We start from the raw sequence: 23,128 nt of genomic DNA, 5'->3' as shown, positions 1-23,128 counted from the left end.
ATTAATTATGCAAATTAGGTAATTAATATGTACTGATATTACCATAAAAACTATCAGGTCTGTGCAGTGTCGTATGACATCTATGTACCAAGTTTCATTGAAATGTGATGATTAGTACTTGAGATATCAGTGGAAAAACCGAAAATTGACTAATCATTATGCAAATTAGGTAATTAGTGTCCACGGATTATTACCAAAAACTAATCAAAACCTAGCATTAGTTCAGAGCATCTATGTACCAAGTTTCATCAAAATCCAATGAGTGGTTGTTTAGATATCAGTGGAACAGTCATGGAACCACTAAAAAATAGCTAATTATCATGCAAATTAGGTAATTAATATGCACGGATTTTTACCAAAAATTAATCAAATCTGCGCATATGTTCAGAGCATCTATGTACCAAGTTTCATCAAAATCCAATGAGTGGTTCTTTAGATATCAGTGGAACAGTCATAGAACAGCTAAAAATTAGCTAATTATCATGCAAATTAGGTAATTAACGAGCATGGATTTTTACCAAAACCTAATCAAATCTGCGCATTGGCCCAGAGCATCTATGCACCAAGTTTCATCAAAAACCGATGTATGGTTCTTGAGATAGCAGTGGAACAGTCGGACACACATACACACACACACACATACACACATACACACATACACACATACACACATACACACATACACACACACATACAGACACACTAACTGCAAAGACTCCCATTTTGTGCTTCGCACATGGGAGTCAAAAATGTGGAGACAAATTTGGGCAAGAAAGTCTGGTGGTGAAAAGGTTAAAGTACATTGATTTTTTTGATAACACATTATTGTTTAATTAAAGCTTCAACACCAAAGATATAAAACCACAGATTTCAAAGCTTGTAATACCGTGAACCGTTCACTGCTGGAAAGTTTTACGATATGATTTAAAAACATTCATGAAGACAAAATTTCATCATGAAAGTCGCTGTGACACAGTCTTTCGGGCTGTAGTGAAATTTACAAAACTTCGTCATTTTCACTGAAACACATAATTTGTGAAAACTAATATGGCTTACAGTACTTGGATCAAAAGTGATTCATATCATACTGCACAAACTGCTCAGCACCATAGTTAACTTCAATATTTTTCCTGGAATTTCTTTCATGTTTAATTTATCCCTTAACTTGATTCTGATATCCTCTCTAGGAAAAATAAATTCCAACTTAATCTAAACTACCAATAACTTACTGTCTTTTCAAAACCATCATATAACCTTTTATTCAATAAGAACTCTTATAACAAGATCATCATCCAATCACATCGCTCTTTACTGCAAGACATGCTCATAAAGTTACTTTGATTGGTCAATTGCAGAACGAGATTTTTAAGACTTAATTAAACTACTGGGTACTAATACATAGATGCATATCAAGAATTGCACATGTTGGAATCACATAGTAGCAAGTATCCTAGTGAATGACACCAATAAAACCATCGCTGTTTGACCCAAACCAAATACCATAGCATATAACGGCATCATAGTGAATCCTGCTGCTCTGTGTATACCCGCTATTGCAACACCTGCAATAAAAATAACATAGTTGAACTCTGGTGACCTTGCCCTTTGTTATATAATATAATTCCCTTTATCATAGTTTGTTTCAATATAAATATGCATTGTCATAATTAATTTTGAATACAAACAAGTTTTGGGGTTGAACCAACAGTGGGGAATCAGTCTACCGAATGTCCTTAAAAGATGTAAATATCTTACAAAAACATTGGTGCCTTATTTGTTTAATTATTTTAAGGGACATAATTTCCAGCTTTATTCAAAGTAATTCAGATATTTTAGTATAAAAACAAATGTCTCATTGCAAAAAAAAAGTGCTGCATTTAGATGTGAATAGATTCATAAAATATGCAAGATAACAGAAAATTTTAGCTGGCTTTAGTCCAAGTATTTTGTACAGGTGTCTGTCAAAAATAAATGATTCACTGAGACAAATATGAACTGCCTCATTGTGTGACTACTGTATTATATGAAAAGTAAAAAAAACACCCTTTATGAATAGCTATCATGTTGCAAGCTCTGCTTTGTATGCAAATCAACTTAAACAGTTACCGTAAAATCTGTATTAGAAGCCGCATCCCTAATAGAAGTCGCACCCATTCTTTTTGAAAAATTGAGAACCAAAAAATCATCATTTCTCATATGTGTAGATGCTCTAATAGAAGCCGCATCCCCTCTATTGCATTGTACCATTTTAATAGAAGCCGCGGTTTCTAATACAGATTTTACAGTAGTTGGTGTCCAGTGGAGGGAGAAGTCAACAGTACTGTTGCCTCCTGAGAATCTACATCTTCGAACACTGCAATCTTTGAAGTGCGTTTTTAAACTAGTATTATAAAAACTCTTATCATTTTGTTCTAATAGCTGAAACATATTCCTGTGAGTTTTCATTTGTCGAATGAACTGTTTGTCAAATACAGAATACATATATTTTAGAATAATTTTCTTTTTAAAATGTCGATGAAATGTTTTGCTTTTAATGTATTTTTTATGTATTGTTTTTGATTTGATAACTTTGAACTAAACAGATTTTCTATTAGCTTCAGATCTTGATCAAAGTTAGGCACCCAGTTCATAGGAGTGCTTATATTGATTTTCTGACATCTTGTTTTCTGTAAAGATTTTATTGGTAGGTTTGCAAATGTGTATCAGACTGTGCAATCTCTCCATGAGTTGGTTTTGAAACCCAGTATGGGAGTCTGAGATACATTACCAAGGATATTATTACAAGATAAATCATTTGCTTCATTGAACACATACAACAATGCATATTTCCACTGAGATCAGTGACCTTTGATGTGTATCACCAGTGATCAGTCAAGTAGAAACAGTCAAAATATTTTATCAGATTTTCTCAATTTTTGCATGATATTTTCATACAGGACATCTGTTGTTCAAACTCAGGGAAGACTTTATACTGATGAATAAGGTGACCAAGTTTGATAAAGTTTGGAATAGAATTAGTAAAGTTATTATGCACACAATAACAATTATTAACGACGACGACGACGATGACGATGACGACAACAACAACGCCGGACAAAATTTTTCCCCTAATATACCTTTCCCTTCCATCTTTGATGGTACGGGCAAGGTAAAAATGAATTAAATACAATGTATATGTTATGATTGGTACAACATATGATAGTAAGGAGGAAATTGCCATCATTCTAGTTGCCTTCCCGTTCACAGCTCACATAGGGCAGCCATTATTTATAACCACCCTAAATACATCAAGGGTCTCTAGAAGTTCTAAATGAATGATACTAAAGTTCAGATGACACTCAGACACTGTAATTGAAATAAATCATTCGATTTTTGCACTGCAAGCTCAAGTTCAGAGACATAACATAACTTAAAACACGCATAGTGCTTTTCGACCAATCAGAATGTTCTGTTGCAGGACTTAATTAAATGTCCTGTTGAATGGTTTTCTCAAATATTTCAAGTATATTTGTTTCCATAAATTTTCCTCATTTTTTATACAGATCATGTGACAAGTTTCACTGTACAAAAGTTAGGTTTAAACTCGAAGCTCACACAATAGTTGAACTGATAGATACACTGCTCCATAAACGGTAAAACCATATTTATTCGATACCCTGATACCAAGAATAATGCTGTCAGTATTTCCTCATAATAACATAAAATACTCATTGATTTTAGTGTAATAATACACTGGTTTTAATTTTGTTTGTAAATGAAAATATAGAACAACGGCACAATTCTGAATCTTTGATGATCTGCACTAGATTTTTGTGACTCGCCAATAAAATTTACGGCATTTTTTGTAATCAAAAGATCATCCAGCTGCTGAAACATTGCCCATGGGGGAGGTTTTAGATGGGCGGTGTATTGAACAAATATGGTACTTTAAATATGCAAAATTGTATGAGAAATATTAACACAAATTTTGAAAGGTCAACTCTCACACACACTACATTCACTCATGTAAACAAATGTTTGAGGAATTTTACGGCATATTCCATTTGAAAATAGGGGCATGATCCCCCCACCCAGTATGAATTGTGTGCAATATAAACGGTTTGGGGTGGTGTTCTTACTCAGACTTTTCTAGGACATAAAGTCCTCCCCATGATAAAATGTCTCAACCTGCAGCTTCAACATTTTATCTTGGGTTAGACCTCAAACCGTTGCCCTTGTAGTTGGGATTTACAAGTATCCCATAATTAACTAAATAAATCATACAGTGTATGGTGAGTTGAAACGTACATATGCATACTAGATTTATTAATTTGGTTTGATTCATACTATATCAACCATTTGATCTTAGGCATACACAGAAACCATTGTCTTAAATACAAATGTCACAAGCCTGGCAAGCTGGCTAAATGTATTCTTCCATTGCTAAGTATGCAGCTGACCATCTCCACAATCTTCTTCATGATGCGCAGACACACTAATTCTGCGCTAACCATGCTAATATTGAGATGACTCACTCAAGACAAGTCTGGCAAAAAGCTCTAATATAACATATCACCTTCCATATTTCTATCATATTGCAGAAAACATACAAGTATTGTTAGAAATATACAATAAACAGTTCAAAAAAATTTAACACCAAGTCATAAAATGAAACAAAATAAATTCCTGATGGCGATCTTTAAAAAACAAAAACACAAATATATTTGCCAATCACAGTTAAACCAGGGCTCCTCAATCTCTAGCATTGCATTATGGGATATTATTGTTCTTGTTGTTTAAACAAATAATCCATTGTTTCTCATTGTCTTCTTAGTTTATTTAAGACAATAAACAAAATTAATCCAATAAACAATCCTGCGCTTTAATCTAGCGTGGGATGTACTTACTTGTAAGGCTTCCTCCAGTTATTGGTCCTAGAAAACCCATTATGATTATAGCTACCGGAATGAATCTACCAATTTTGTGTTTGCGAAGGCAGAAGAACGCAATAACCGATGCGATAGCATGTACCATAACACAGGAAAATAAAAACCATAAAAAGACGTGATACCACATTTCTGCAAGAACAATAAATTTAAAGCTGAATGAGTTAACACTTAGTTGGCTGCCATTGAAACCGGATTCCCTTAACTGTTACTATACATTTTTATTTTATGCTTTTGCTCACAAAATACAGAAAAAAATCTAGCGAAATACTTTTTGCACAAAAACTTTTCAAATACCCATGAAAATGTCAGTTCCTTTGGTAAAAATTTTGTTTGGGGGTATATAGTGAAAAAATGATATGTAGTTATAGGATTAGTCTTCATGATTGTCTTGAATTATTGGGACATTCTGGTGAATACTATTTATTCTGTTATGAAATAGTGCCCATTTTTGCATGTTTTCATACTGGTCCCTCCCCCCCCCCCCAATATTTTGTACTGAGTAAAAAAAATTGATGACTGATGTTTAAGTCAAATATACATGATCATTTTTTTACCTTTTTTTAAGTTAAGATACCGTGAGTAACCTTAATACAGTAAGATATTGGACTTTTGTTTTTTTTCTTCTGAGTACAAATTTAAACTTAATGGTATTGGTAAAGGTTACAAAGAGATTATACATGTATGTTTAATATCATCAAGAAAATACTATTTAGTGAACAACAAACAATCGTTTTCAAAACGTTTCCCTTATTAATCATTATTCAATTATGTAAAGGCTATTTATAGACAAATACTATTTTTAGACCCAAGCTGTTAAAACATTTAAATAGCCGCGTGAGGGCGTCACATCCCAAAATTACAAATTGATCAAATTTCTTTCTGGTTCAGTTCAGTTTGGGGGACGCTGTTTTGCAACGATCGATTATACATGATCATAACTTATTTGTAGCTAATTCTACAACAAATCTAGATGTACGCCGAAGGCGATATTGAATTCGAACAAATACATTCACGAAAAAACCGCGAGACTGATTACTTACCAGCAAACCCATGAAGAGGATCACTTGAAAGTCCTATCACACTAGGAAATGAGTCCAATCTCGTTGTAAAATCTTGATTAGCCATTCGTGATATCGAATACTTCCGTTTGCGGATAGTTAATTGAAATACCTGACGAATTATAAAATACTAGTAGTAGTTGTTCGACCCATGTTTACATCATCCGCCATTTTTCTTACGTGTGTTTGTTCGTTGTTACTTTACTGTAACAGAAGTCGTGGGTTGTTGGGGTCTGCGTCGTTCGTAGTAATTATCGGATTTTTGTTACATTTTAACAAAAAATGTCGGATTCTGATGATGATTACAGCTCATCGGATGATGCAGATTACATCCCCTCTGGTAAGTGGCAATACTAACTTGGAAATGTTTGATAAACACGTTCTATACATTTGACATAAAGTTGACATAATAATAGACACATGGGCTGAGGTGGCGCACTTCATGAAAATACGTATTCCCCTCCAAGAAAGATGATTTATAATACTAGTAGTTTGTAGATGGTACGGAAATTACAGTCACTGATTTTTTTTCAAAATTCAATTTATATTTGGTGATTTATTTTATGCTTTTGGTAAAACAATGTAATGTTAAAGGGGCTTTTCTGCTGGCATCTTTTCCTTTCAAGGATACATCATGGGAATGCCGAAATCCAAAACAGCCATGTTTGTTTTTATTATTAGAGGACACTTACACGCGTAATCATTCCATATTCGGAATTCGCATTTCACAACATAATTTCAAAAAAATTGTTTATGTAAAATAAAAGCTGTTTACAAAGATTCAATCGCAGGACATTCATGTGTCATATAATGAAAACTAAACAACAAAATGTGAGTAATGATATTCTTACAAAAATTTGTAATGTACAAAATTTGATGCAGGATAAAGTAGAATGACCAATCATGTCTTTTGCCCATGGGTTTCTCCACAGTTTTTTGAGGGTGTGAAAGCCCTATATAACTTCCACATTTAAGGTAGCGAGAAGGGAAATTTTAACTTTTTTCTTGATTTTTCAAAAATTGATAAAACGGTTACTTTAGACCTTGATACATCATCCCAGGTTTACAAAAGATCGAAATTTCAAAATAACTTAAATTAGTGTTTTAAGACGCTAGCAGAAAAGACTACAACTGCCGTTTCATGGAAATTTGCATAATGTTTATCTTTGGAAGGGATTAAATGATAACATCTTATCTGTATACTTTGTTGTTGACGATTCTGATATAACGGGTGATAAGCTTTCCATCGCAAACAGTGCGTGTTTATCTAACGTCCATTATCAGCATTATTGTCAGTCGAGAATTCGTTGGAGAAACATGGTCATACAGTCCGGGCATACAGTACTCATTTCGCCCAACCTTCCGCTTTTACATCGACCGCTTATCGCTTAATTACCGACTGCATTTTAATCACGCTTTTTTTTCACTCGCTCGCTCATTGAAACAACGACGGTCCGCTCACCCAAACACTGATCACTGGCACATGAGTGGTCGAAATGGTGGTTTTGATAGTAAAGTGTGAACATACAACTAGTATTAACTGTTATTTAATTCTGAACGACACTTCAAATCTAATAGTTGTATGACACTTGTATCGTGAAAGCAACTGAACTGGAACCTCTTGTTACGTGTTTTGGGTGCTTGTTCTAGATGTAATATTTTTTATTATTTTAATGAGACACTTAGGTGAAAAAAGCATAGGTAACTCATTTTGACAAAGCAGAGAAATGAGGAAATGTTAATGATTAATTCCAAAAATAACGATACCAAATCCATGTCGGCCGGTCTGGTAAAATTTGACATTCAATTTTCAAAAATAAGTCCTGATCATTGAATGAGTTCAGTCCATACCGTGTACGTACGTATACCGTAAAGTGTTCCCACAAAAAAATATTTTCGACTAAAAACGGCCACATGCCCTGACAAAATCGAACAGAACATGTATGAATAATTTATTGGGCTTTAAAAAAAACGTGTCAAATTTAGTTATAGCCATAAATATTTGGTGGCCAGTCGATGAAAAATTCGAAACTCAGGATTCACATGGAAGTCCTTCAGGGCTGAAAATCATCGACCCTACTCTGGTTTACTTTATTTCCCAACTTACAGAGAAAACCGATTCGCCGTGGACTCTAATGTATCTAAGCCTTGTATTTTCTTTTTGAACTGAGGTCAAATTCCACCCGTTTGTCAAAATATATCAATGTTTTTCAGCGAATAATTTTGAAGCCTCCCACAGCACAAAAACACGCGTAAATTGGATGATGGTACGACGACCCTTCAATTAGCATCAAATATGCTTTATTACAACATCATTGAGTGGCTGCAGGTCACATGATCGGAGCACGACCTGGGTCACTGAACCATATTTGTCCGTATTATCAACAGGACCTCGCAAAAGAACCACACCCACATTTTCAATCTTTTTTAGTGCGGAAGTTGCCAACAAATGTCAAAAAACTCATGAATTTCATGGATTCAAATAAAATAAAGCAAGCGATTGATAAGAATGATTTAATATTTTCCCCGATACTCTTCGTCAAATTTTTATTATTTTTTTTATTTCAATGTAAGAAATGGCTGGTTGAAGTTGCATCTGATCGTCTTCAATGCGGCTGTTTCACCGCAAACAACTCTAGCTCTGTTGTAGTTTTGCGATGTAAAATAAAATATATATTATAATAATTATTGGGACACGATCGACAGACATTCCAAACAATCGAAATTATCAACGAAAGACGAGATTTTTCTAGATATTTACAGACATACTGTCATGAAAAACAAATTAACAAATACACAAAGAGGTGTAATATTAGGTTTTATTTTAGGCTTAGAAATATTTCCTTTCACTCAGCCCATGCATGCAACTGCCATTTAGCTTCATGGTCCTTCAGCTTGTCTTTGCCTCGGGGGGGGGGGGGGGGACAACAATAATTATACAAAACACATCGCGAAGACTCGACAATCAGGAAAGAAAAACCCAGAAAACCATGTCGCACTTGTGTTGAAATACATTTTGTATTTCACGTCAGAATATTGTTTAAAATAAAATATTCAGTCCAAGCCAAATCGAGGTCAAAGGGTCAGATTGCTTGCATATAATTATAGATAGTTTTTGATATTTTGAGGTTTGCGCGATCGAAAATAAAGCGGAAATTGTCTGGTCGAATTCAACAAGCGGTTGCAAAAGCGAGAGAAAAAGGTGATTGGAAAGCCGAAGCGGGCGGGTAGTTGTGAGAAATAAGTACTGTAACTTTGCGCAACTGTCTTTTAAATCGTTTTATTTTCCAAGTCAATATTCTATTTAACTAATACCTATTTTTCTATCGCAATGGCGAAGGAAAGAAAAAGCGTTGACAGACAAGGCAAAGAAAAATCTGCAACTCAGTGTCGCACTCTGAAACAGCAATGTTTTTTCAAACATCAGCCATTTTGTTTCACCATGAAAACCGTTTTATTAGATCTCCTATCAGAGACACTTGAAGGTTTAGCTTGTTTGTAAATTGTCAGCGTGTACAGTGAGACAGATGATTATCCCTCGTTGTTCGTTTGCATAACAATGGAAACCCGAACTTTCCTGGAGTACGGACTCAAATGCCAGCAGTTTTCTTCATTTTTCACGCTCAAGCTTGAAATTATTCATTATCTGACACTCTTTATGAGTTCTATGATATCAGTGGTTAATATGTTTGGCTATTTTTAGTGTATATTTATAGTAATACAGCAAATCTACAGTGTTTTATTAACCAAACCTGGTTTTCGCGTTTTTCTCAAGTTGAAGTTTTGACTGAGTACGACTCATTGGGACCGCCGCCAAATCAAGTGCGTTCGGACTAGGACATTCAAACTCGCAGTTATCGTTCAAAAGATAATGATGGTGCGAAATATGTCTGGGTTTTTAAAGAAAATGCTTTGTCATGGAATAATAGTCTGTTGGGGACAAAAAAACAAACCTGCATAGAAATTGGAATAATAGGTCTTTTGATTACCGGGGACACATTTCAATGGACTTGATTACGGGCAATGCATGACGTAAATTTCACCAGGAAATTCCGCAGTGTGCTCTCGCAATCGCGGACTTAGTCATTTTTACAATGTTCGCCATTTTTGATGTCACGTGATCATTATGTAAACAATGACTGTCCAGTTTATGCGAACTTGTATCTCTATACTTAGTCTTTTGAAATATATAAGCTAAATTACTGTTCTGAACGAGACAACAGGCAGAGAATGTTTTATTCGAAAATGTTACAAAACCCTTCTCGCTACCTTAAGATGTAATTGATTCCACTCATGGTATGTTAAACTCTCCTAAAGTAAAGGATCCAGGGAAAGTCAGATACTTTTCATTTGGTCTGATATGAAACATAAAAAGGTGAGCTTAACGTTTTTTTACTAACGTGTGTACAATTTGATAAACACATTACTAAAAAAACGATCATTAATTAATTTAGATGGAGATTTGAGTGAAGATGATAATGATGAAGGAATACCAGAGGACGATGACACAAGTAAGAGTGGAAAGAAAACAAAACACAGCAAAAAGAAGAATGATACCATGAGGTGAGTGTTGAAAATGAGTCATTTGATCAATTTATTTGCAAAATATAGAAAACATTATGCAGAATTATTTTGTGAAAGCTGATTAATAGTGGATGAGTATTCAATTATTACATGCGCCACTGTCTTAATTACACTGTCTTAATAATTACATACATGTATATGTCTCATTTGTGTTTCATACCAAAAGATGGTTCCAAATATGACTAAACAGACCCACTCTTATCAAACAATCTAAGTGGTCTTGCAAACAAGGAAGTGTAGGTGTGAACAGCTGCATATGGACTATCAAAACATACATGAATAATCTGTAAACTCTCACTTACACGTATAACTTGTAGAGAACTTTTCAAAATCAGTTGAGAAATGAATCTAACAACCTGTGTGGTAATTCCATACAATGATAAATACGCTTGTAATAAACTATTTTCAAGATCTCGCATTATGTTTGAAATCAAATTTCATAGCCTCGTAGTAACGTCAAAAACATTGCGTGAGATTTGACAAATGCGTACATATTTTTTGGATATTTCCATGCTCAATAATGTGATATACACATTTGATGATGGTCAGTTTTGATGAAGTAAGGGCATCTTTTCTGGACTCGTGATCGGCAGCTCAAATCCTAATTCAGGTTGAACACCAAAAAGGATCAACCCCTACCCTGGGTGAGTGTGCCACAGACTCAATGGCCAATTCCGCTGGCCGAAATTCATTCACAAATCATCTTGAAAAGCAATTATTTGAAATTTGTCTACCCTGATGTCTTGTACATTATTTCAGTGAAATTGATATACTGCATAAAAAAGTCATTAAGAAGACAAAATATTCATTCCAGAAAACCTTTACAATTTGTCTATTTTTGTTTCAATAGAAAAAGAAAAGGTGGAATTAAACTTGAAAATGAGGATGATGAAGAGCTAGCAAAAGAACATGAAGAAGAAGAGAAACGGAAACAAGAATTGTCAGAGGAGATGAAAAAGGAACTTGAAAAAAAGAAAGAGGAAGAAGAAAAAAAAAGAGTAGACAGTTTATGGTCTAGTTTCCTGCAGGATGTAACTCCTCCTGTTAAAGCCAAACCTAAAACTAGTGCCATCACATCATCTGTTAAACAGGTAAAAATATTTAACTTATTTGGAAATATGATTTAATTGTTTAATTATTTATTTTTTGAAATGAAACTCATTGATTTAGTTATTTTCATTAATTAGAAATGTGACTTGAGATATTAGTCCCCGTTCGAACGAAGTTCAAAAACGAGGACTTATGTTTCGCGTGTCCGTCCGGAGTCATATTTCAGAATCCTGTGGACTGATTCCGCTCATTCTTTGCATGTGCCTAGTACTTTATGTGGGACATATGCACATACAGTGGTTTAGCGATTCAATTCAAAATGGCCGACTGGCAGCCATCTTGTTTTTTTTAAATGTCATATTTTGGACATGCTTTGTCAGTTTTCATTCAAATTTGGTACATGTACATAGATTATACATGTTAGGATACATGTCCTCTGACAGTCTGTCCGTCTGTTTGTCCGGAGTCATATTTCAGAATCCTTTTGACCGATTCCATTCATTCTTTGCATGTGCCTAGTACTTTATGTGGGACATATGCACATGCTGTAGCTTAGCAATTTGATTCAAAATGACCGACTGGTGCGTCCATGTGTCTGAAAAATGTGTTTCACAACTTGTCTCTTATTTAGTTTTATGCCACATTCAAGATGGCGGCCACCATATAGTAAATATAGCATTTATTTTATTATCACGTGTGCGCCAGCTGACTGTGCTTTAATCAGCCATGTTGCAATCCCACCTGAGTTTGACACTAAACCACTAGCCTAGTATAATATCACTCAATAGTTTAATTGTATTTTTGTCAATATTTTTTATTAAATAAATACATTTCTGAAGGTTAGTGTTTCTAATAGTGAAATAGTGGAAAGAAACTCTGTACTAAGACCTTGTTACCAACAATGACTAATTTAGCAAACATTACATTTTTCTCTAGGATTCAGGTGGTAGTTCATCTGAAAGTGAAAAGAAAAAAATTGAAAGCAAGGTTGAAAAAGTAAAGGTTACAAAAGTGTTTGATTTTGCGGGAGAGGAAGTCAAGTAAGAGATCATTTACTATTGTGTGTTCTGTCTATGATGTGCTCTGTCTATGATGTGCTCTGCCTGTGGTGTGCACTGTCTATGATGTGCTCTGCCTGTGGTGTGCTCTGTCTATGATGTGCTCTGTCTATGATGTGCTAGTTGTCTGGTGTGCTAGATGTCTGTGATGTGCTCTGTCTATGATGTGCTCTGTCTATGATGTGCTCTGTCTATGATGTGCTCTGTCTGTGATGTGCTCTGTCTATGATGTGCTCTGTCTATGATGTGCTCTGTCTGTGATGTGCTCTGTCTATGGTGTGCTCTGTCTATGATGTGCTCTGTCTATGGTGTGCTCTGTCTATGATGTGATAGATGTCTGTGGTGTGCTCTGTCTGTGATGTGCTCTGTCTATGATGTACTCTGTCTATGGTGTACTCTGTCTGTGGTGTGCTCTGTCTATGATGTACTCTGTCTATTGTGTACTCTGTCTATGGTGTACTCTGTCTGTGGTGTGCTCTGTCTATGATGTACTCTGTCTATGGTGTACTATGTCTGTGGTGTGCTCTGTCTATGATGTACTCTGTCTATGATGTACTCTGTATATGGTGTACTCTGTCTATGGTGTGCTCTATCTATGATGTGATAGATGTCTGTGGTGTGCTCTGTCTATGATGTGATAGATGTCTGTGGTGTGCTCTGTCTATGGTGTGCTCTGTACTGATGTGCTCTGTCTGTGGTGTGCTCTGTCTATGATGTGATAGATGTCTATGGTGTGCTCTGTCTATGATGTGATAGATGTCTGTGGTGTGCTCTGTCTATGGTGTGCTCTGTCTATGGTGTGCTCTGTCTATGATGTACTCTGTCTGATTCACAGTCAATTCGTCCCAATTCACATTCGTCCCAACACATTCGTCCCACAAGTCGATTCGTCCCAATTCACATTCGTCCTGCAAGTCGATTCGTCCCAATTCACATTCGTCCCACAAGTCGATTCGTCCCAATTCACATTCGTTCCATTTCACATTCGTCCCAATTCACATTCGTCCATTTTTTTTAATTTTTGGTCAGCGTTACGATCTTGAGCAGGGTCAATTTCTATGCCAACTGTTACTGACACGCTAACTAATAACTCCACGTTGCGTGTACGGTGTATTTGTATTTATTAACTAATAACTCTACGTTGCGTGTGCGGTGTATTTGTATTTATTAACTAATAACTTGTACGTTGCATGTACGATGTATTTGTATTTATTAACTAATAACTTGTACGTTGCATGTACGATGTATTTGTATTTATTAACTAATAACTCTACGTTGCATGTAAGGTGTGTTTGTATTTATTTATAATCACTTGCCCTTATAATCACTTTTGTCGTTTTGTGTGTGTGTGTGTGTGTGTCTGTGTGTGTACATTTCCAGTGTTCCAGTGTTCACGTATTATTTCTTCTGTGATTTTTTTGGCTTGGCCGATTTCGTTCAAACTTGGCAGGTAGGTCACACCTTAACCCCAGTTATAAGGAAAAAACTGGAAAAATTTTTTGGCCCACCGTTGCCATAGCAACAGCCAAAAAACTGATTTTTGGATAGCTTCGCGCCAAATGTATCTCCTCTTACAAATTTGGGATAAAATACTTCAAACATAGCTCATTCTACTCAGCTTGAGTGTGGGCACAAAGTTACCATTTGAATTTTTGATATCTGTTTTCATTACCGAGAAATTTGACCCTAAAGTTGAGGTAACTTTTCACCAGCAATGGCTTTTAACTCCTCTGTGATTGTTTCCGCTCGGCCGGTTTTGTTCATACTTCACAGGTAGGTCGTGCCGTCACTAATTGGAAAACAATCCTGGCCCACCATTGCCATTGCAACATCCAAAAACTGATTTTTGAATACTTTTGCCCCAAATGTATTACCTCCTACCAGTTTTATCGGTGTCGCTGGGTGTATATGATAAAGGGAAGTTGTGCAACCAAATTTGCCGAGTTCGCAGTTTTTCGCCAATAAAAAAATAACTAAGGCAACAACTCACGGTTTTTCAGCATTTTTGTAATAAAGACATTATTCTCCATCAATAATCCGCCCAAAACAGGAACATTTCTACTAATTCTTGTGTTTTTTCGACGTTTTTCGAAAAACCTGCGATTAGGCTGTGAAAGTAGAACATTCCGAAGGGGGCGAAATGGAAGAGCCATATTTAACGCCTAAAAATAGAATGCGTATTTTGACCTCTATGCGGTCGTCGCCAAAGAGCCCCGCGTCCATCGCCTGGCAATGCTCTTCCGTTTCACCAGTTGCGTTTTTTTGACTAAAATTTGGGCAGTACTGTCAATCACGAAAATTGATGAATAAATTAATACACATAAAATATGAATCACGGGCTAATTCAATGGTCACCGAACACTCCACTGTGGCAAGATAGTAGCGTACTGTATATTTGACCCAGATTTGACAAGCGTGGTACAGTTTTTTGCGCGTGTCCATAATAACGCGCACAAAGGATTGTGGGGCAGAGTCCTTTATTTGCTGGCATTCTTGACTTTTGACTGCAGTTCTTTTTTATATTTTAGAGTAAATGCTTTTGATATGCTCTTAGGTTTCTTAATATCCGTCTGAAATTCTGGACTGTGGTCATATTTTTCGATTAGGAGTCGTATATTTAAATAACTCACCGTGACTAATGTTTTGCATTATGAAGTATATTATTATGAAGGTCAACACACTGTACTTTAGGTAAATATTTACCATCTCGTTATTTCATTATTTCGCTTTCCAGCATTTACAGGAAATGCTTCATTCTAGAAAATGCTATCGCAAAACGGTTGGAAATAATAAATGTAACAGCAGAATACGTCCTAGCACAGTCACTCGACTAGGAGAGTGATTGTGGTCCTTGTAATAAACTAAGTGACTTCCAAAAACTGAATGGTGTTTGCGAACTTCGTATTAGTTATAAACCGACGTTAGCTTCGCGTTTATGTCACAACACCATGGAAACAGCCAAAAACATGGTGCTTGTTTTTGAGCGGAGCGGATCGCCAACCAGCCTACCGGCTTGTTTGTTTATAACGTCGGCAAAAACAAAATTGCATAATGAACAATTACGCATGCCAGTGCATGACGTGTACGTGAACAGTTCGTTGTTTGGATTTTTTATGTTTATTTGGCGAGTTAGTAGTGGGCTAACCTTAAATCTGACGAATCGATCGACTTGTGGGACGAATCGACTTTGGGACGAATCAACTTGTGGGACGAATCGACTTGGGACGAATTAACTTGTGGGACGAATCGACTTGAGACGAATCGACTTGTGGGACGAATCGACTTAGGACGAATGTGATTTGGGACGAATCGACCGTCCCCCCTCTGTCTATGGTGTGCTCTGTCTGTGGTGTGCTCTGTCTATGGTGTGCTCTGTCTATGATGTACTCTGTCTATGGTGTACTCTGTCTATGGTGTGCTCTGTCTATGGTGTGCTCTGTCTATGATGTACTCTGTGATGTGCTCTGTCTATGGTGTGCTCTGTCTATGATGTGCTCTGTCTATGATGTACTCTGTGATGTGCTCTGTCTATGGTGTGCTCTGTCTATGATGTACTCTGTCTATGGTGTACTCTGTCTGTGGTGTGCTCTGTCTATGATGTGCTCTGTCTATGGTGTGCTCTGTCTATGATGTGCTTTGTCTATGATGTGCTCTGTCTATGATGTGCTTTGTCTATGGTGTGCTCTGTCTATGATGTGCTCTGTCTATGATGTACTCTGTCTATGGTGTGCTCTGTCTATGATGTGCTCTGTCTATGGTGTGCTCTGTCTATGATGTGCTAGATGTCTATGGTGTGCTCTGTCTGTGATGTGCTCTGTCTATGATGTGCTCTGTCTATGATGTGCTAGATGTCTGTGGTGTGCTATGTATATGATGTGCTCTGTCTATGATGTGCTATTTATGATGTGCTCTTCTATGATGTGCTCTTCTATGATGTGCTCTGTCTATGATGTGCTCTGTCTATGATGTGCTCTGTCTATGGTGTGCTCTGTCTATGATGTGCTCTGTCTATGATGTGCTAGAAGTCTGTGGTGTGCTCTGTCTATGATGTGCTCTGTCTATGATGTGTTCTGTCTATGGTGTGATCTGTCTATGATGTGCTAGATGTCTGTGGTGTGCTCTGTCTATGATGTGCTAGATGTCTGTGGTGTGCTAGATGTCTGTGGTGTGCTCTGTCTATGATGTGCTCTGTCTATGATGTGCTAGATGTCTGGTGTGCTCTGTCTGTGGTGTGCTCTGTCTGTGGTGTGCTCTGTCTGTGGTGTGCTCTGTCTATGATGTGCTAGATGTCTGTGGTGTGCTCTGTCTATGATGTGCTCTGTCTATGATGTGCTCTGTCTATGATGTGCTCTGTCTGTGATGTGCTCTGTCTGTGATGTGCTCTGTCTGTGATGTGCTCTGTCTATGATGTGCTCTGTCTATGATGTGCTAGATGTCTGTGGTGTGCTATGTCTATGATGTGCTCTGTCTATGATGTGCTCTGTCTATGATGTGCTCTGTCTATGATGTGCTAGATGTCTGTGGTGTGCTCTCTATGATGTGCTCTGTCTATGATGTGCTAGATGTCTGGTGTGCTCTGTCTATGATGTGCTCTGTCTATGATGGGCTCTGTTTATTGTGTTGTCTTCTTTAAATGGATTAACACTTCATAATGAGCTAGGTTATAATATTGTATTAAAAAAATATCAGCTCTTTACAATGAAGCATTGAAAATGATACTATATCCATGATAGAGGGCGCACTTTCATTTACATGCTGAATTGCTGCACTTCCTGATATAAATGAAATTGATTGCAATAATTGCCTTTGAATATTTTTTGAAAACTATCTACTAACATGTACAGACAGTGTTTTCTATAAAAGGCATCAGACAAAGTCCACCTGCATATCTCTGACATGTCTAGACCATTCACATCCATACATACGTCATGCATGTTGGAATTAATATGCACATCTTTTTGTTATAGCAACTGAATTCTCTGAATTCTCAAAAATCGAGCATTCCTGTCATTCCTGTCTTGTTTGTATAGAGACAGATTTCTGTCAAATTAATTACATCATGGGACTGTTTTTTCCTGATCAGATTTTACGAATGCTGTTCCGGAGTTATATATCTGACATATACATTGACCGTTCAAGTTCAAACTTTCTAAATTTGTTTCACATCATGTCCCACATGTGCACATCTATTCGTTTTATGATCAGATTCAAGATTTCAAGTCATTTTGATGTTAAAAATTCCTTGAAATACAGCATTTTAGCCATTCTGAAACTGACCAGTTTTGGATGGATTGGAAATATGGAACCCTGATGCATGTATGTTTGCTTCAAAAACATCATATCAATACATATGTACAGTGGAGTACCATGGGTGTTTCAAATTTATTATAACCTAAATAAGCACAACTGTCTTAAAGAGGAACCAATACTATAAATAGGGGCAAGAGCGGCCACCGCAATTAGTATGCTAATCCGAACCAAGCCGCTCACATCATGGCTGGAGCTCCGGGAAATGTGCCATTTACGGTGTTTAGAGATTAAAAACTGTGATTCCAAATATATTTCTATGGGGGCATGAATATGTACGCTAGCGATTACACTCATCTGGTTGGGCTTTTGATGTATAAAAGTTGTTGTTTTCGGTCAAAACGTGCAGCGACAAGAAAAAATCATGAGTTTAAAATGGCGGCTAATGTATGCAAAATGCCTGTCAATCACAGCGAGCATAATAAGCATTCATTTACTTAGTGGACAGAGACGGAGTTAAATTACCCATGAGCACGTGATGCAATCCATGGGATTGAGCGTTCCCCTTTAATTCGTGGACAAATTTCATTCAAATGTCTGTGTCAAATTTTGTCACAAAACTGAGTGAAGACGTAATCCTAATCTCACATGTTTATTATCATATTACATGTTATGTGTTTGTAACTCACATTTCTACCCCTCCCCCCTCCCCCAGGGTTACTGAGGAAGTGGATGCAAACTCTAAAGAAGCTAAAGAATTTTTAAAAAAGCAGGAAGAGAGCAAAGTAACAGTGAAAACCCCGGCAGCACAGTCATCCAGTGGTGTCAGTGCTACTGCCCAGTCAAGTAGCAATATATTGTCAAGGGTTGGAATCACTGGACCAGCGAAACCAGGGTAAGAACATGCAATTTGAAATAAAACATCCATACTTATATATATCTAATATTAATACATGGATAAATGTTATGAAGTTAATTTTGAATATTAAATACTATTGGACATTCAAATTGCCGGCCAAGAGGAAAATTTTCAAAATTTCAGATAATTGTTGTCAAAACTTTCAATTTTGTTAACTCCTTTAGTTCTTAAAAAGTTCATTTCTACACATCTTTGTTTGCTTTTATATACCTGCACATGTACTTACTTTTGCTTAATCACATTTCTATGTATAAAATTTTACTTTTGACAATCAAAAATGAGAAAAGTACTTATTTAGAACCATTTAGTCTTAAAGTAATACTTTAATAAAGTAATACTACACAGGGTTAAAAGACCAGGTACTGGTTTGAGCAGCGTTCTTGGTAAAATTGGAAAGAAACAAAAAATTGGAACTTTGGTAAGTGCCACTCTTGTAATTCTGGTACTTTTCTCCTATAAACAAAACTTGTATTGTTCATTGATTTACTCACATTATGCATCATCTTCTGATTGTCACATATTGTATTACTTCCTGGGGGTACAAATTCCAAATCATTGTAAGAATACCCCCGAGAGTACCAGGATGTGTCACCATTAATGGGTCATGCATAAGGCCTGTTAGAATGCATTCTTAATTATAATATTCGTGCTGTGTTCAAGTTCAAATGTGATTGGTCGAAATTTGACCAATCAAATTTGAAATTACAATTATCAAGAATGCCATCTTTTGATTTGCCAGATATATGTTTTATCTTTGCTGATATTTCTTTTTACAGGAAAAATCTCGTTTAGATTGGAATTCGTTTAAATCGGAAGAGGGAATAGATGAAGAGTTGTCACAGTTTAACAAAGGAAAACAAGGGTAGGATTATTTGTCTTTTAAAGTTTATGTTCCCACCACTGTGACATAATTTTTATTGAATTGCATTTTTTGGCAGCACATCTCCAATTTAAGCATTTTTGCTTGACTGGTATCTTAAAAATCTCTTTCATTGAAGCTTATTTTACAGTCCATAGAAACATAAAAGTGCCAAACAGCATTCATAATAAGCTTGTAAATGATTAACCATAATATTTGGTTATATCAATTGATAAAAACCTGTTTATTCTATCATTCACAGTTACTTAGAAAAACAAGCTTTCTTGGAGAGGACGGAACACCGACAATATGAAAAGGAACGAGATGTCAGACTTGGATTCTCAAGCAGTAAACGATGATTTTAATTGACTAATTAGTATGCGATAGTATCAGATTGTTACAGTAGCGTAACTCCTTCAGTATGGTGTCAGTCATTTTCACTTTCCACTGCTTTGGTTTTATGTATGTCATATGATAATGCACAGTCAAACCGACACGTGTGTTATTTGAAAATTTGTTCTGAAATGTTATCAAGCTTGTTGTTAGTTTGATGCACTGGAGTAAAACTGTTTTAGCTGAGCAAGATTTTTGAAATAACTAAATAAAAAAAATTAAAAAAAATTAACATATATTTGCTACCTACCAGTAATTAGCAAACTATCTAAATTGTTTGCAAAAAGTTTGGCGGGTACGCTGAAACAAATGATTTAGGTGAGCTTCAGATTTAGGTGTCTATCATCTGTGAAGGGGAAAGAGAACACTCATAAATAAGCATAATAAAAGCATATGGTGGCGTATTAATGTACACAAGCCTTGCCTCTTATGCAAACTGAAACAAATCCACAATCACAAGGCGGGTTAAGGAATTTGAGAATTCAAAAGCTGAACTTTTATTTAGTAGTTCTATGCAGGTTTCTAGCTGCTAATAAATCAGTGGGTTTTGCATCTCAAAAAACAAGAAACGATATGATTTCATTGTTTTTGAGTGGCAGAAATTGCTGAAATGACAATCGTAAAACGACCAGCTGGATTATTAACTCCTGCTATCACCAGACATGGCTGAAAAGAGAAATTGCAATGAAATATGTAGTCTATGTTTACTGTTCATTTCACTATAAACTGAATTATGACTTATAATTTTATAATCAATGAAACCAAATGGATATTCCTGTTTCTGAAAAAATGGCACAAAATACTTCATGCTTTGCACTGTACAGAGTCTAGACAGGGGCATACCAATTATAGGATATGGTTGGAAGATGCAATCGTACGTGAAGATAGGAATTAGTTTTGTTAATATTTATTGTCAAAGTAACTGTTGTTGCAGTTATTTTGTCTTTGAGACAAACAAAGCATGATCTGACTGCTAAGAATGCAATAAAGCATTAAAAAGGAAAAATAACTAAAATTTTTCTACAAAAGCAAAATAGTCTGAAAATAAATACATTTCTTGCAGTCCAAAAGTCTTTTAATTATCTGCCACTAGAGGGCGGTAGACAGTGAGTATGTACGAATGATGGGCATTGCTCTGGGAAAAAAATTCACAAATAAAATGAACTATATAATAATTCTAGGATATTTGATTGTTGTACTAGTGGCTTGACTGTCTATCAAATTACCAGCTGAATAATATGTTAGTAAATTGTGGGAAAGGAAAAATTTGTATTATACATGTAGTAGTCAATTTTATCTTTATCTTATCTTTAACTGTGCATACATGATACAGATTCCCTTTGAATCCTAGCAAATTAAACGATAGTGAGGGGGAGGATACAAACAAATCTTCAACCCTGGCATTTTCTCACGAATGCACCCTGATATTTTTTTTAATTATTTCTGGTGTACAAATTGAGACCCACTGTGATGATATGAAAGGTCATGTTTTCCTATGGCTTTAGTTATTTAACTAATCAGCACCGTATTCTATGTATTCAATATCAAGCAATTTATACAATTAAATAATTGTTGTGTATAGACATGTACTTAAATTCACCTAGGTCATTGATGATTACGACACATTTTTTGGTAATTTTCTAATTGCGTCCCTGTTGAGAAGAACTGGTGATCTACTGCTCTACGGAGCCTGTCAACACACTTGTCATAAATTAAGGGTCATGCCAATTCATTTTCAAGGAGAGGGAGGAAATTGATTATGTACCTGATATATTTAAAAAAAACTTGCAAACAAGATATGTGTTATAGTGTGGACATGAATCTATTCAGTTGCTGCATAGGTAAGAACAGATATAATGTAGGGTTAGGTGCATCCTCAATCAACTGGTCTATCCCTAATTGTCATTTTCCCTTTACCATCTTGTGTAAGATCAATTATGTAATGAATACATAATTCAATACATTCCTCAACGTATCAGTGTATTAATGTTTTTTTATAATAAAAATTGTTTCATTTACTATAAACAGTTTTTTGTTTAATTTGTTTAATAAAAACAAAAATTATTGAAATTGGAGACTCTAGTTTGTTGCATGAGAATATTTGTTGTAATGTTTTGCACTCAATTGAGTCGTGTTAAGTTTGAATATTTGTTTATCATTTATCAATGGGTCACTACCCTATAAGATACAGATTGAGGGGTGCAAAGGAGATAAAACATTTGAGAAATAAATTCTGTTCTGAAAGTATGTATGTAGTCAAGTCAATATCAGAAATTGAAACGTATTTCACTACCAAACTGTTACAGCCTCGAGTAGAAATGAAAAATAAATTGAAAAAAATGTTTGTTTTTGCAGAAAATCCATGCTTAAGAATGTTAGTACCTGTTTGGACAAATTCCGAAAACATTGTTTTGTTTATTTTCAATTTTGAATATGTGTTAGTCTGCTGCTGTTTTTTAGACATAACTTGACGGATCTCATTCAAAATTTAAACATACATCAAACATGCACAGGCAATAATTTTCCATTAAGATTTATGAAAGGCAGCCATTTTTTTTTGTCATTTTGGAATCAAATCTTGGTGTGCATGGACATATTTGTTTTAAACAAGATACATTAATCATTACATTAAAGAAGTAATGGAAGTTCAAGTTGTATTTTGATCTTCATTAATTTCATTTGAATCATTCCCCACAAATTGAATGAATTTAAATTCACTGTCAACTTTCCTATGAATTAATAATGATTGTGATTAAAATTACTATTAATTTAATAAACCTCATCCACTTTATCTCATTAATTATGTATGCATACCCCAATGACTTTAATAAAACTTTGCACATGTTTTGAAAGAAGTGGTTCAAATGAAATGAAGCTTCCAGGATAAATTATCAGATATTTTACCCAATATACTTATTTTTTGACGTACTGGGATGTGGAAATTTTTTAAATCAATGTAATTTTGGTACAGCTATGATTACCTTGTAGTGCAAGTTGTTTTTTATTATTATTCTGTGCATGCTAATTACCTA

General features: G+C 35.5%; 2 protein-coding genes across 2 annotated transcripts; one reads left to right on the top strand and one right to left on the bottom strand.

Annotated features, from left to right (window-relative positions):
- Positions 1–1,233: 1,233 nt before the first annotated feature.
- LOC144352637 (transmembrane protein 170A-like) lies at positions 1,234–6,162 on the bottom strand. Its single transcript, XM_085500284.1, has 3 exons — positions 5,969–6,162; positions 4,887–5,057; positions 1,234–1,562 (listed from the first exon to the last, which is right to left on the bottom strand). Exons 1-3 carry the CDS (start codon positions 6,051–6,053, stop codon positions 1,432–1,434), a joined length of 387 nt encoding a protein of 128 aa, XP_085356410.1. The 5' UTR covers positions 6,054–6,162; the 3' UTR covers positions 1,234–1,431.
- A 39-nt stretch (positions 6,163–6,201) lies between these two features.
- Positions 6,202–22,059, top strand: LOC100313560 (BCNT-like protein). The gene is made up of 8 exons (NM_001168035.1): positions 6,202–6,326; positions 10,441–10,549; positions 11,421–11,661; positions 12,557–12,660; positions 18,641–18,820; positions 19,190–19,262; positions 19,621–19,706; positions 19,966–22,059. Exons 1-8 carry the CDS (start codon positions 6,269–6,271, stop codon positions 20,060–20,062), a joined length of 948 nt encoding a protein of 315 aa, NP_001161507.1. The 5' UTR covers positions 6,202–6,268; the 3' UTR covers positions 20,063–22,059.
- The last annotated feature ends 1,069 nt before the right edge of the window (positions 22,060–23,128 follow it).

This window comes from Saccoglossus kowalevskii, chromosome 6, assembly GCF_978046115.1.
Source record: "Saccoglossus kowalevskii chromosome 6, keSacKowa6.1, whole genome shotgun sequence".
NCBI lineage: Eukaryota > Metazoa > Hemichordata > Enteropneusta > Harrimaniidae > Saccoglossus > Saccoglossus kowalevskii.
This window is presented reverse-complemented; position numbering and strand designations above follow the sequence as displayed.

What these genes read in the sequence shown, in the direction of transcription:
- LOC100313560 (NM_001168035.1), top strand. Translation starts at nt 6,269, where the DNA reads ATGTCGGATTCTGATGATGATTACAGCTCATCGGATGATGCAGATTAC. An exon ending in TGCAGATTACATCCCCTCTG is followed by an intron (nt 6,327 to 10,440) that starts GTAAGTGGCAAT and finishes TAATTAATTTAG; the next exon opens with ATGGAGATTTGAGTGAAGAT. An exon ending in TCACATCATCTGTTAAACAG is followed by an intron (nt 11,662 to 12,556) that starts GTAAAAATATTT and finishes ATTTTTCTCTAG; the next exon opens with GATTCAGGTGGTAGTTCATC.
- LOC144352637 (XM_085500284.1), bottom strand. Translation starts at nt 6,053, where the DNA reads ATGGCTAATCAAGATTTTACAACGAGATTGGACTCATTTCCTAGTGTG. An exon ending in TCCTCTTCATGGGTTTGCTG is followed by an intron (nt 5,058 to 5,968) that starts GTAAGTAATCAG and finishes TTGTTCTTGCAG; the next exon opens with AAATGTGGTATCACGTCTTT. An exon ending in AACTGGAGGAAGCCTTACAA is followed by an intron (nt 1,563 to 4,886) that starts GTAAGTACATCC and finishes TTTTTATTGCAG; the next exon opens with GTGTTGCAATAGCGGGTATA.